Source organism: Phaethon aethereus, assembly GCF_964289735.1.
Source record: "Phaethon aethereus genome assembly, chromosome: 5".
In the NCBI taxonomy this organism is placed as follows: domain Eukaryota; kingdom Metazoa; phylum Chordata; class Aves; order Phaethontiformes; family Phaethontidae; genus Phaethon; species Phaethon aethereus.
The window spans coordinates 44714638-44729245 of record NC_138579.1 but is presented as its reverse complement, the minus strand read 5'-3'; the positions used below and the strand labels follow the sequence as shown (position 1 = coordinate 44729245).

Below are 14608 nucleotides of genomic sequence, written 5' to 3'. Positions count from 1 at the left end.
AAGGAAATAAAAAATAAAAAAAGGCATGCTAAACAACATATAAATAGGAGCAGCTGTTAGGAAAGTGTTATCCTTAAGGGTGGCTAGGAGCGGATGGTGCACCCAGCACTATTTTCCTTTGGCAAACAGCACTGTTGCTGCCGGCATTCCAGGCCTTCCCCAGCTTCAAGCGTAATTATGCTGTAGGTGTACGCACTCCAAGTTGGCACAACAGCTTGATTAATTTGTTCTCTGATGTTTCTTTTGATCTGTTCTGTCAGCTTGGTGGCTGCATTAACAACAAAAGAAAACAAGAGATGAAAGGGCAGCCTTGTTGTAAATGATTTTCCAAAAATAGCAATTTTTCTCCCTAAAATCTTCTGTATTGGCTTCACTTTCATAGATCAGGCCTCAGGCTCAAAGAAACCAAATAGCTTGTAGCTTTGTCAAATGCATGGGTATCTTCATCCTCCCTGTGTCCTGGAATCTTTGAGATGCTGTTCCTTAAAATGAAACCTTGCTGAGATCTCCACCTCTCATATTTAGACTTTTTCTGCTGGCATAGTATGCTCCCTTGGTTCTAGGTGTAAGTGCTACCCAACTGCCTCATCCTTTGGAAGTGAGAGAAGAGCAAAGAACCATAATGCCAGCATGAATCAGATCTTGAAAGGCTAAAATAAAGAGTTCTCTTTCTTGTTTAGCACAGCTTGCATCTGTGATGTTTTATGTTCCAGGCACACATCAAGGGGGAAAGATAGTTCAATTCTGCCAGGGGAGCTCACAGTCTGTTTTGCTAAGAGGCATTCACCATATGCAACAAACTTTAAAAAGAACAAGATACGCAGTCATGTTGGCCATCATTGTGGGCTGCTCACCAAAAACCTCTGTGCTGTGTTGAGGCGGGGAGGGAGAACGATGCGGGAGACCCTATAGATGGAAAATGAGTGAAAACGTGCTATATAATAAATAGACTCTTGGTGACTGGTGATCCAAACCCAACATTGTTTTAAAAAGACATATAGTAAATGCTAGATGAGGAGAAGGATTAGAGACCTCGGAAGGAAAAAATGTAGCCATAGAACTGCGAGGATATGTACAAGACATAGCAATGTCCCTGCATCTGTAAGTGGTACAGAAGAAATACAAGACTTTCTTACCTTACAAAAATAAAGATGTGGGATTCTTTTCTTATGAATGTCCAAGGTTGCATTAGATAAAAAAAAAACCCACAAAAAAAACCCCAAAAAACCAACAAACTTTAAAAGCTGAGAAGAGACATGGGTTCTATAGGCTATGATTTTCAATAGTTATAGGAACAAGGACGAAACATTGCCTATTTCCAGAGAAATCAGTATCTGTCCCCTCTAAAACTTCTGGCACCTCTTTGAAAAGCACTAGGAGTTCACAGCACGGAAGGGTTCATGGGCTAAATGACACCTATACCTTTGGTCTGATGAAGCAAGTGTACAGTCTTGCTACTTCCAATATTAAGCATCAAATAAATGACAGTAGTTAATATTGTAGAGAAAGTGTGGCTACCTCATGGAAACTTCATCCTGAGCCCAGAGAAGAAGGACAAAAACTTTGATATCCAGCCAAATAGGAATGAGAGAGGACGGTTCTTAGACCCTGTCCTGGTTTCAGCCAGGATAGAGTTAATTTTCTTCACAGAAGCTAGTGTCAGGCTATGTTTTGGATTTGGGATGAGAAGATGTTGATAATGTGCTGATGTTTTGAGTTGTTGCTAAGTAGTCAAGGACAGTCCAGCTTCTCATGCTGGCCTGCCAGCGAGAAGACTGGGGGTGCACGGGAAGCTGGGAGGGGACACAGCCAGGACAGCTGACCCAGGCTGGCCAAAGGGGTATTCCATACCATACAACATCACGCTCGGTATATAAAGTCAGGACAAAGAAGGAGGAAGGGATGAAGGGACATTTGGAGTTATGGCGTCTATCTTCCCAAGAAACCATGAAGTGTGATGGAGCCCTGCTTCCCTGGAGATGGCTGAACACCTGCCTGCCCATGAGGAGTGGTGAATGAATCCCTTGTTTTGCTTTGCTTGCATACGCGGCTTTTGCTTTACCTATTAAACTGTAAGAGAGCAAAAAACTCTTCCAATTCTTTCCTCCATCCCACCGTGGGGGACTGAGCAAGCGGCTGCATGGTGATTAGTTGCTGGCTGGGGCTAAACCATGACAGACCCCAAAGAAGGGGACTGGACTATATTTTCTCTTTTAATAATCAAATTTTTTTGTGGGGGTGGTGGTGTGTTTCATAGTTGTATCTCTGGCAAATGCTTTTCCTGTGTAATGTGTAGTTTTGCTCTGTTGCTGGCCTTCTTGCTTGGCGCTCTCTTAAGTAGTTAACTTGGGTTTGGCTGGAGAATCCCAATATTCACCTGTCCAGTAAGTTCCCACACCTCCCTTTTTTCTTTTTTAAATTTTTTTTTATTGTGTAGATCACTGCTGATTAGATTACAACTACAAAGGAGTTGGTGAGAAAGGACCGCCTCAGCCACTGAGTCTATCTCCCTGTTGTCTTAGGCAAGCACATCCTATAGTTTCTCTTATTCTGCCTTAAAAATGGTTAAATTCTTTATCCCTTTTACTTCTGTTGAAAGACTATTCTAGGATCTTGCTATTCTGGTAGAAATTCTCAAATTTCCAAACTTAATGGCTGCTTTTACCCACTTACCTGTCACCATTATTTGTGAAGAGAGCTGATGTTTTTCCAGCACTTACTTTCTGGTATTTTTTGTAAATACAATCCTATTTCCTCCCATTTAAACATAAAATACATGTTTCATTTTCCCCAGTCATCTTTGTACCTCTTTGCTGATCTTGTTACCATTTAGGGTTTAATCTTTCTTGAACATGGCTGCTCAAGACTATGTCCAGTGTATACTAGCACTGATATTTCTGTTGTAAGTGCACTCTGTAGTGCAGTTCAGGATTGCCATCTCTTTCACTGTTAGCTGGGTGGATGGCTCAGTCTTTGCTATGATCATCAAAGTTGATTCTCTCTTGTTTCCAGCTGAGAAGTTCCTAGGTAAAGCAGAACTTGCTAAATGTTAACACACTGTAGAATTCTTTCATTTCACTTCTGTTATGTCTCTGTGTACTTCAGTCCACTATGTGGTCTGATAATGCCCTGTTAATGAAATCACCCAGTATTATCAACAGAATTCATCTGTTGATGAATTCAGCTCCACTGTGTGCCTAGCTCATTGATGAAGCTAGTAAATAGGATTGGTTTTGAAATAAGTCACTGAAGAGCTCTGCAGAAATTCTCCCAATTTGACGGGGATTACCATAGTGCAACCTGTTGTCATGTATCCTTTAGCTAGTTCACATCATATACTGCAGTTCTTGTGTTGATGCACCTCTTTTCTTGTGACGACATAATGAGTACTTGAGTGAAGCCTAGATTAAAAAAAAAAGGGGGGGGGGGAACTTTAATTCTACCTTTTTTTAAATTAGGTAGTACAATTTTTAATCTTTATTCTGTTATCTTTCTGTTCAACTAGCCTTCAGACCAAGCACTTGAATTTTGTCATCTTTTGGACAGTCTGTTCTTTAAAGGGCCATGTGTATTTTAGATTCTGTTATTACAGCACTGACAGTGACTACCATTATTTACCTTTTTTCTGTTCAGCACCTTTCTGTTTATACTAGGCTGGAAATTACTGTTTTTAGCAGCTTTGAGACTGAAAAAATGGTTGAATAAATTTAGAGTACAGGTGTAGGTGGTTTGGTACAGAATGTAATTACATTGTCCACTTTTTATCCTTGTTGTCTTTTTCATCGGAGTTTCTTAAATGGAACAGTAGAAGTTTACACTCAACCAGGAAAAATGTCTTTGAGACCAGAAGAACTAAAGATGAGGTTCAGTAAGTGCTTTAAATCATCAATACTGGAAGAAGGAGCAGTCCTGTCTGCTTCCCTGTGATGACTTCTTTTTCTGCTGCTGCAAGTGTCTTTGTGGCCATGTGGCATACCAGGTTGGGAAACTGTTCTGGCTAAAAAGTGACCTAGACAACAGTCAGTAATTTCTCAGCCCTATCAGTTCCCTCATGTAGCTTTCTTTTCATGGAAGTGTTGGAAACTTCTGTGAAAAGGGGAAACAAAGGGAAAGGGATTGTTTCTTCTGGCAGCAGCACCAGTTTGTTAAATAATTGAGTTACAGCCTTAATTTGATTTGGAAGTTCAGACTTTCAGAAGTATGCACAAAGCATTCTTGGCCCTATTCTTTCATTAAACTAATAAGGAATCTAGCCCAAGAAATGCCTTCATAAACTCATTCGCAGTTTTTGCTGAACAAATCAAAGCCACTTCGAGGCTGAACATGGTCTGAAGGTTTAGAAGAGAATTCATGGACTGTAGAAGTTGACGTAGTGCGCCATATGATGCTCTAGCTTCAAGTGTGTGAGATGGGGTGTTCAGTCTTCTAGCATGCAAAGCTTCTATATTGCAAATGTGGGCTTTATTTTTATTTTCTTATACTTCTATCCCCTTGAGTTTGAAAATACTAGAATCTGAAATTCCTCCACCCCCAAAATAGTGTGTGCAGTTTCAGCTCCAAACTGCCTGGAATAATTGCAGCAGTTTTAGTGAAACACTTGAGCAGTTTTAGTGAAACACTAGGTTAGGCTGAGGGAGCGAACATAACACCAGCCTTGTCTTATCAAGCCACCATTGAACTGTTGGTGACAACGATGCTAAAAGGCCTTGGAACCTCATTGTACTAGGAATAGCACAAGTGCATGGGAAGATTCAGTAGCCGGAAGAGCTGATGGGCTGTGTATGCAAGGCAGGGAGGGGAAAAGATTTGTACAAGGCCACCCAGCAACTCACCATCAGAGATTAAAGTAAAACTTACATCTTCTGAATTGCTGCTCACTGTCTGATAAACAGTTCCTTCACTGATTGCATGAGTGTCTCAAATACTGGGGTAATTAAATGGAGGACTGGCTGAAGAAGTCTCTGCCATTTCTCACTTGCTTTATCCAAGATTGGTGTAAAAATCGGCTGTCAGAAGTGAATGTATCTGCAGGGAGGAATTTCTCTCTCATCTCCTGTTTATTGGAGATAAGGGGAGCTGGAACTAGGGGTTCTGCAAGAGAAGGGGAAATGAATTAAATATTTCCAGTGATACCACTGCTGGAGTTTGTCAGGGAGTCACTATTTGGGACTTGTTTAAAATGTCCTGTCCTTTACAAAGGATGGTGTTATGCTCAACAAAGGAGGGGTTTGATAAAGTGCAATTGCCACTATTTCTTGGCTGAAGGCTTCAGGACGTGAGTTGATTTTCATTCCCTGGGCTCATTGCGGTGTCTTATCTCCGTTTTGGAGCAAGTTTTTCATTAATCAGGGTATTAACATTTTATAAACTTTTGGAGGAAGCTAAATGTCTTGAGTGTCTTTTGCATGTACTGTCCAGTTTTCAACATGTGGTTTTAATCTTGTTTTATTCTCTGTTGAACCTGAGTGCTTTAATCACTGTTCCTTCCTTTCTTCCTTGCAGCCTCTGTGAACGTGCTTGTTCAAAACTGCAAGATTTACAATGATGCTAGCTGCGATATCTCTGCTGATGGGCAGCTGCTGGCAGCCTTCATTCCTAGCAGTCAAAGAGGCTTCCCTGATGAAGGGATACTGGCTGTGTATTCTCTGGCACCCCACAACTTGGGCGAGATGCTTTACACAAAGCGCTTTGGTAAGCATGCAGCAAGAAGTAAGGGTGGGTGGGAGTGTGAGAAGTTACCTCAGAACTCAGCCTTCCGTGAGAAATGCAATAGTCTGAACACTGGTGGTTGTAGTAACAGGAAATATTTTACTGACCTTCCAACCAGCCACAAATATAGTACTGCTGGGTAGAAGCTTGTGGTATGGTCTGGGCGTGTAAGGTGCTGGTATGGGGGAGCTGCTAAGGGATAGTTTTTCATTCCTTAAAAAACTTCATTGTCTTAGTGGGAGGATGCTTGCTGCAAGGAAACGTCTCACAAAATTTATTCTTGTGCAGGTTTCCTTATTGTTCTTTACTCCTTATAAGGACAAGCTTAGTATGCCATACATTATGGGAGTGCTGGAAGGAAATGAAGAAGTTGTGAGGATGAGGCATGGGGAGGGATGTCAACCTGTGAGAGAAATAACTCCTCTTCTCTTTATAGGCCCTAATGCCATTTCTGTCAGCCTGTCTCCAATGGGCAGATACGTAATGGTGGGACTGGCTTCTCGACGTATCCTGTTGCACCCGTCCACAGAACACATGGTAGCTCAAGTCTTCAGGCTGCAACAGCCCCATGGTGGAGAAACCTCTATGAGGGTGAGTGTATATGTATTCTGTTTCTGTGTGTCTTCATCAGTGATTTTGTGTTATTTTGGCTTTAGCATAGTAGGTGGTTGCTGGGTTATGATAACAAAGAGGTAACAGGCCTGCTTGAACAATAAACATGTGAAGGAATTTATTAGAGAGGTAGGCAAACATGGCAGGAGAACATAAGTGTGATAGAATTGTGAAACTTTTCTCTGCTTTCAAATATGATGACAAACAAATATATTCTATGTCATGTCTGGTATCCTAAGTCTAGATATCACTCATAGTATCTAGTAGGTATTTTGTACTTCTTAGGGTAATATGCGTATTGCTTGTGGTACTACAGCTGGCTTTGCTGAGGGAGTTCTTCAGCTGAGGTTTCAGGATCACTTCCTAACATTCCTAAAAGCGGCTAATCTCTAGGAGAGCAGCCACCAGCGGTTTCAGGAAGGATAGGAGCCAAGCTTCACATCATACTCGCTGACTGAAGGTGAGGCTTACCATACTTTCGCCAAACAGGCTTTTGTTGGCCTATTTTGGCAATGGAATTATCTTTTTGTACTTACTGCTTTGTGGGAGAACTGAGCTATGACCCATGCTGACTCAGTATGTGAGGAAAAACCTTCATCTTTTTGCAAACTCGCAAATAGAGTTAGGAGAACATGCGTGTCTCTCTTTGTTCATCAGTGGAACACAACAGCTATTCAGTGGTAGTTTGGGACGGGAAAAGCTGTGTGCAGTTGATAATGCACAAAGAGTTGAGGAGGCAGAACTAGGTAATTTCTAAAGCTGAAATTTGGGCTGGATTCAAGTTTTAGGCCATGTATTCAGGTGACTTTTATTGCAGGAGATGAAAAATAACTATTCAAACCTTCTCACTTTGGGGGATAACTTGATCATAGTGTAATTCATTCCATGAGCAGCTTTTTTTTCCCCTCTGTCTACGTATCTTTTTTTTTTTTTCTTTTTTCCCCCCACCTTTTTAAAAATTTTTCTTTTTTTAAAAGGCCCCTCTGATTATTACTACTTTTGGCAGAGCTTTCCCAGTGTACAAGTGCAACCATTCATCTAGAGGCCCAGCACTTGCCTCTGGGAGAAATCGCTTGATTCACCTTCATAGTCTGTAGTTGCTCACTAGACTGCTCATGATTCAGAGAGGGTCATCTCAGCTGTGTCGTTACATGAGCTGCTTTATCAGCTGATATAAAACTCTTATTTATTGTCGTCATCTGCTCCATGTTATAATGCAAGGGGAAATCAATGATGAGGATATTCATTGCTGCATCAATCAGCACTTTTTCAGCCCTGGTTTTGAGCTACCATTCTGGTACAAGCCTCTTAAGGTAAGCGACAGAAATTAAGAAGTATTTATGAGAAAAGCACAATTTGATTAGCAGGTGTGGTTGGTGAAAGCTGTGTGGATAGAAGATCACTAATTACATGGATTCAGTATCGCATTGGATCCTTTTAAAAGTCTAGTTTGCCCTGCTACGGTTTCTTTTTTTCAGTTATTTTAAGATCCTAGTGAAATACGTAGCTTTTACTGCCAGATACAGGAGTATCCCTTCCCACAGTCTTTTCACCATATAATAAGTTAAGATTGAGAAGTCCTATTAGTTAAAATAGTGGATTTGCTAAAATATGGATCTGTATTGGGACCAGTACTCTTTAATATCTTCATGAATGACATAGTGGGATCAAGTGCAGCCTCAGCAAGTTTGCAGATGACACCAAGCTGAGTGGTGTGGTTCACACGCCTGAGGGGCAGGAGGTCATCCAGAGGGACCTGGACAGGCTCGAGAAGTGGGCCCATGTGAACGTCATGAGGTTCAACAAGGCCAAATGCAGGGTCCTGCACCTGAGTCAAGGCAACCCCTGGTATCAATACAGGCTGGGGGATGAAGGGATCGAGAGCAGCCCTGCCAAGAAGGACTTGGGGGTGCTGGTGGATGAAAAGCTGGACATGAGCCCGCAATGTACCCTTGCAGCCCAAAAGGCCAACCCTATCCTGGGCCCCATCAAAAGCAGCGTGGCCAGCAGGTCGAGGGAGGTGATTCTGCCCCTCTGTTCTGGTGAGACCCCAGCTGGAGTCCTGCATCCAGCTCTGGAGCCCTCAGCCCAGGAAAGACATGGACCTGTTGGAGTGGGTCCAGAGGAGGGCCACAAAAATGATCCAAGGGATGGAGCACCTCTCCTGTGCAGACAGGCTGAGAGAGTTGGGGTTGTTCAGCCTGGAGAAGAGAAGGCTCCAGGGACACCTTATTGCAGCCTTCCAGTACTTAAAGGGGGCCTCTGAGAAAGACTTTTTAGCAGGCCCTGATGTGATAGGAAAAGGGTAATGGTTTTAAAGTAAAAGGTAGTAGCTTTAGACTAGATCTAAGGAAGAAATTTTTCCCAGTGGGGGTGGTGAAAGACTGGCACAGGTTCCCCAGAGAGGTGGTAGATGCCCCATCCCTGGAAACATTCCAAGTCAGGTGGGATGGGGCTCTGATCAACCTGATGTAGTTGAAGATGTCCCTGCTCATTGCAGGGGGTTGGACTAGACAACCTTTAAAGGTCCCTTCTGACCCAAACTGTTCTGTGATTCTATGATAGGGTCTCTTCCTGCAAAGAACTATGGTAGGATTCTTTCCTCTCATCCATTCTTTATATTTGCTCTAAACTCCAGTTGCTATGGCTTCTATCTAGCCCTTCCTTTTGGAGGCTTTTTTTTTGTAGCCAGCTAAATCAGTACACTTGTCTAAATCTTCCTTTTTTTATTTCTTCATCTCCATTTCAGACATATCTTCTTTCCCTATGGTGTGTTACACTCTTCAAATGCTTGTACCCTTGCTTTTAGTCACCATTTAGTGAAGTAATGCTTTGTATTCCCTTAATCTTTTCTTGTAATGCAATCTTTCAGCTTTTGGTTTTTTTTCCTCCTCTGAATTCTCTCCAAAATACCCTTTTCTTCCCCCTCCCCCCCACCCCCCAAACCCCACTTCTGGAATATGTTTAAATGCACATAATGTCATAAGCATAGTCTTACCAGAAGCCCACAGGGAGTATTTTTTTTCTGCTTTTTTTTTTTTAGACTACAGTGCTTTACTTATGCAGTCAAAAACTGTTAGGGTTTTTCCTTTTTTTTGCTGTTATGGTGCATTGAAAATTTTGTACAGTTTTTCCCACTCTTGCTTTTCAGACTTGCTCCACATCACTGCACTCCTGTCTTTCTCATCTGCTGTAGTTCTGGATTATTTTTCTCCAGATGGATTGCCTGTATTCTAAAGGCTGCTTTTTTCATCATTCTTGCACATGTATTTTTAGCTTCCAAAAACCTTTCCCCCACGTTTTCATATCTATCCAGTCTAGCAGGATTTGCTAACTAATTTGCTGTTTCCCCTTTCCCACATCATGCTTAAAGATGTTCAGAATGTCTCATTTCTGACTGCTTTGGACTTTCAGCTTTCTGCCTATGTGACAGGGTCACAACTAGACCAGTTTGAGTTAATTTGGTTTAAAGAGCCTTCCTACAGGATGATGTTGAGTATTGTTTCAACATTCTGGTGTGTTGTTGGTCATCTTTCTGCAGTCTGTAGGGCCGAGCTTGGAAAACATAAAACTGTTAATCTTGTAAATGTTATTTCTTCATCTAGTTGTAAAAATTGGTACATCAACTATGGGTATTTCTTCTGTTTTGGATTTTGCAATACGACTGCTCCATAAGTTTGTAATACTTTTCAGGACATGCAAAATAAAAATAAAGCTTTAAGTAGGAAACTTTGTAATATTCTTGGCACACTGTCTTTACAGTGGCTGCTGTATTCATATTCAGTTGAGTAAAAACCTGTTTGCAACCTGGCCAGCATGCAGTAGAAAAAGGTTTAGGAAACCTGGTGAAAGTATTCTTCTGTCTCTAATTTAATGTGCACATTAGAAAGAATCAGAAAGTGTCCTTGTTGCCTCTGTGCCAACAGCTTGTAATACAAAGCAATTGTTACTCAACTTCTAAATTAAAAATAAGCTATAGTCGTGTTCTGAAGCAAAGCTTTGTGGATATTTTAATTTTACATTACTTGCAAAACTCCCAAGAGAAATTCAAGAGAAATGCTACATCAGATTCTATGAAAATTCTTTTAAGTTGTCTCATGATTGTTCCCTCCTTCCCTGATACCTTTTGATTTGCAATCGATGAACTGATAGAGTAGGGCTTGGCAGTGTGGCCTGTAAGTCACTGCAAAAGCGTGGCAACCTCCTGAGGAGTGAAATACAGTGATTATTTCTGTTTCCAATTAAAATGGAAAGACCATTCCTCCACACCTGTGACTAGCAGTCAGTGGAATGCAGGTTTCTATTCCTCAGAAAGGTTCCGCCATCTTGCTGTTGAGAGGTTTTGAAGATGCAGTTAATTAGTTTTGTTATATGAAACTCTCATACATTTAATTGCACCTAGAAATGCACTGGTGCTGGTGTAATTGTTGGAGAGAAATGTTCTCTCAGAACTAAAGCACTTTTGGATTGTACTAAGGAGCCTCTTGGTTATACAAGCGTGCATTGTCTATGTACATCTTGCTCCTAATATTTCAGAGAGATGGGGCAGAGTTCTGCAGGTCAGGGCTGACATGATTTGACAGTTATGAATTGTGCTCAGAAATGGAGTAAAAGTAGTGAATTGTCATCACATATGGTAGAGTCATGAGCTAGAGGTTCATGCTCTTTCTATTCACCCCTTTGAGTGATCTGCTTAGCATTTCAAATGGAAACCTGGCTTTGCTAAAGAACAAGTTTGTTTTTCAGGCTGAGGCTTAAAAAGCTGTCTGGTAGTCTTGACTTTTAACAAGAGTGGTATGCATAAGCTTAATTTTTTTTGTTGTTTGTGGTTTATTTTGGGTTTTTTGCAAACCTAGCTAACATCTCTGGAATTTATCTGTAGCTGCAGAGTACAGGGAAGGAATTGCTTTTAGCAGATCTTTAACTTGGAGTGGTAGTGTGAATTGGCTGGAAATATTTGAGTTTCAGAGATGGGAAGTTTGAAGAAAAGACACCAAATATGGAGTAAGAAAAGGTTTTGCAGCCTATTTTGAGAGCATAGGTGGAGCTGGTCTCCAAATAAAGATGATCTGTTTTCAAGCTGCTTGGGTCTAGGGTGATTTCTGTATTCCATATGATTACAAGAGTATATGGAGGTTAAAGAACTTAAAAGAAGATGAAATTAGAAACTTGGCTGGAGCTGAAATTCCTTAGAAACATAGAAGAGTAAGGATCGTATTGCCATGTGTCTGTTAGCAGTGGGTATTAGTGAGAAAGAAGGCCAGAAGGTAGTTTTATTTCTGGCATTCACAAATTCTGATGCCCTTGTTTAATGTTTTTCATTTTAGGAAGTTAACTCTAAATATCAGGAAAACATGATTACTGCAATCCAAATTAAAATAAAAATTGGAAAGGGACTTTTAAGTTGAGGATACAAAAAGTGAGTTGGGTTTGAGATAAAGCTGAAAAGTAAATCATGTAATTTGTGTGGGGATAAGCTGACTTAATCAAGCCCCATCTCAAATACTGCATTGTGCTTTGAATCTGGAAGGAAGGTCAGGCTGTGGAAATCCCGAATTAGCTCTTGGGAAGACTACTGATATTTGGGAAACATCCTGCTGAAGTGGTAGGTCAGTAGCCTGGATGGAACAGAATATGTGTATGCTTCCACTGTAAACATATGGAGAGTTCCAAATACTGCCGGAAGAAGGGCCTGAAGCAAAGGCACACAGAGTTTTAGCACAGATCCAATGGCTATTTTTCAGCGTATTAACTCTTAACGAGGACAATGCACAGAATATGTGAGAAGATGCACAGTTTTATTGAATGCTGTCGTCTGAGCTTCATGCAAGTCTCAACAGAACTTACGCATCATGGTCTGCAAAGGTCACTGCCAGACCTCATTGACTCACTGGACGAGCTGTGAATGCTCCTGGAGCTCTGAATGCTCCTGGAGCCATAAGTGACAGGGATTTAAGCCTGCAAGCAAATGGCTGTGCACATTTGCTTTACTGGGGTGCAAGTTACAGTTTTGTTAGAACCCTTGATAACATGGAAATAAAATTCATAAGAATATATGGAGATGGGTTACTGTAACACGTTACCTCCAGTGGAAAAGTTCATATGAACTAACATGCTTCGGAAAACAAGACTAGTTTGCAAGAGAGTACCAACTTCTTGCTGTGTTATTGAAAAAGCATGCTTATTGGTGTGGTCCTTTGTGTCTCCTTTTGAGAGAGATTTTGACATCTTTAGGTGAACAGAGGGGAGCTTCTGGCAATTCGTGAGTAGAACTGCAAATAATACACTCAATTACTGACCAAAGAAACTTTTCACTATTGGCAGAAATTGAACCAGGTAGATGTTTCTTAAGACTACCAAAGGTCCAAGCAGAGTCACAGACTGCATGTACTTGTTGATACCAGGAAGAGGGCATGCCACAGAACCCTTTTCTGACTGATATAGGAAATCCCTCTTTTTAATACAAAGTTGAGCATAATTGTCTGGTTGAGGCCAAATAGTTTTATATGCTCTGTGTATCGGCAGATTCTGGCAGGTATGTTTAGAAAAACAGCATATCCAAACCCCATGTTGGTAAGCACTGCTTATGTAGGGTGCTGTAAGAAAGAGCTATATTCACTATCATTGGAAAACACAATGCCACCTTGGTGTTGCAGGTGGCATGAAGATTTGCATAGATACGCACATTTGAGTATAGATGCAGGAGTGGCATGTTGTAAGAGTTAGTTAAATTGCTATCTTGACTGATTCACCCATGTCTGTATGAAGGCTGCTGAGGCAGAATTTACAAGAAACTGTAAAAACTTATTAGGATCCCTTCATAAAATATCATGTTAATATCTCATGCAGTGGTTAAACGTGAGAGCAGTCTCAGTTTTAGCAAACTGGTGTGAAGAAAAGGCAAATGACAGCTATTCAGGATGTGTTTACTTTAGGGGATATGAAGCTGAGCCAAGACCTTTTGTTTAATATGGGGTCCAGTATTAGGAGTGCTGGGCTCTTGCTGTTCAGGTAGGGCCTTCAGCCCATTTGCCCCACACTAGCTACTGTTAGCTTTGGTGCAGTTGGGTACATAGTTTTAACTAGATAGAAAAAATGATGGCAAAGATGATTTGGCATCTGAGATTATTTATGTGCAGTCATCTTGTGCGTCAGGTAGGGGGAAGGGAGCCAAGGTGAATTATTACCAGATTTGCACTAAACCGGCCATGGGCTGAGAAGAGTTTTGCAATTTTTATGAAGATTTTTTTTCGGTACTTCTTTCTACCATCTTGCTTCAATTAAATTTAAGCCAACTCTTTCCTCCAGTATTTATTCCTTCCAGACGTGTAGGCAGCTGGATGACAGCCTCCCTTCACCTAGATGAGGGTGCATGTAGCTCTCTCATCAACATATTGTTGACACTTGATCTTGTGTGCTCTCCTGTTGAGACTCAGCAGACAGAGTGTGGGGTGGAATGGCAGCTGTGTGCAAATCCTTTGCTCTTGTCATTAGATCTTTAACATATTGTAGATTTTGCTGTTAGTCTCAGCATGACATTTAATGGGGAATTCACAGGTATTGCTTTTGCTTTGCAGTCTGAGTTAAGGGCAAAAATGAAGAAGCTTGTCATTCTTTTTGCCATAGAAGTGACCATATTTTTATTAGATTGTTCCAGCATTGAGAGCTGTCAGTCATTTTTGCAAGAGAAAGCAATAGCTGGGGGCCTAGTCCTGTTTGCACAGTTCGGTTCACTTGTGCATCTGCACTGAATATATATGTTTCTATCTTCTGTCACGCTAACACCCCCTATGGCATTCCTGTTTCTCTCCTTTCATCTGTTCCAGCCACACGCATGCACAATTGAAAAGACAATTGTTTTACTTAGCAATTTCTTGCTTACTCAGCCCTAGATTTCAGATCCCAGCTTGGACCAGTCCCCTAAAGGGCTTTGTGGAAGTATTACCCTGGTTCTGCAGCCTTTGGGAGATGGGTAGTAAGTTAATGAGCCACTTCACTGCAACTGTGTTATTTTCTTGAGTGAGAGCTTTGTTACCTGAGATGATCCATTTCTTCATAAAACCTAGTTCTTGTTAGTGTTGAAGTTTTCCATTAGTTACTTTAAAGCTCTTTCTCATGTCGTAGTTGCATGGCAGGCTTGTGAGATAAGTACCCGCTGATAATGCCAAGAGCTAACCTAAAAATGAAAGGGTTTGGTGTGCTGTAAGGAGACTTCTTCTGATTTGAAAGCTCAGTAATAAATGATGTGATCAAGTGTGATCAGGAAGAATCAACAATGTTTTACCTT

The 14608-nt window shown here is 41.2% G+C and overlaps 1 protein-coding gene across 1 annotated transcript in view; it reads left to right on the top strand.

Moving 5' to 3' along the window:
- Positions 1-14608, top strand: part of AMBRA1 (autophagy and beclin 1 regulator 1) — a gene marked incomplete at its 5' end in the record, with an annotated part of 130041 nt that overhangs the window by 78819 nt on the left and 36614 nt on the right. The window contains 2 exons of the mRNA XM_082000451.1: positions 5503-5691; positions 6146-6300. Of these exons, the coding sequence (XP_081856577.1) occupies positions 5503-5691; positions 6146-6300 (344 nt within the window). The remainder of the gene's footprint in view (positions 1-5502; positions 5692-6145; positions 6301-14608) is intronic.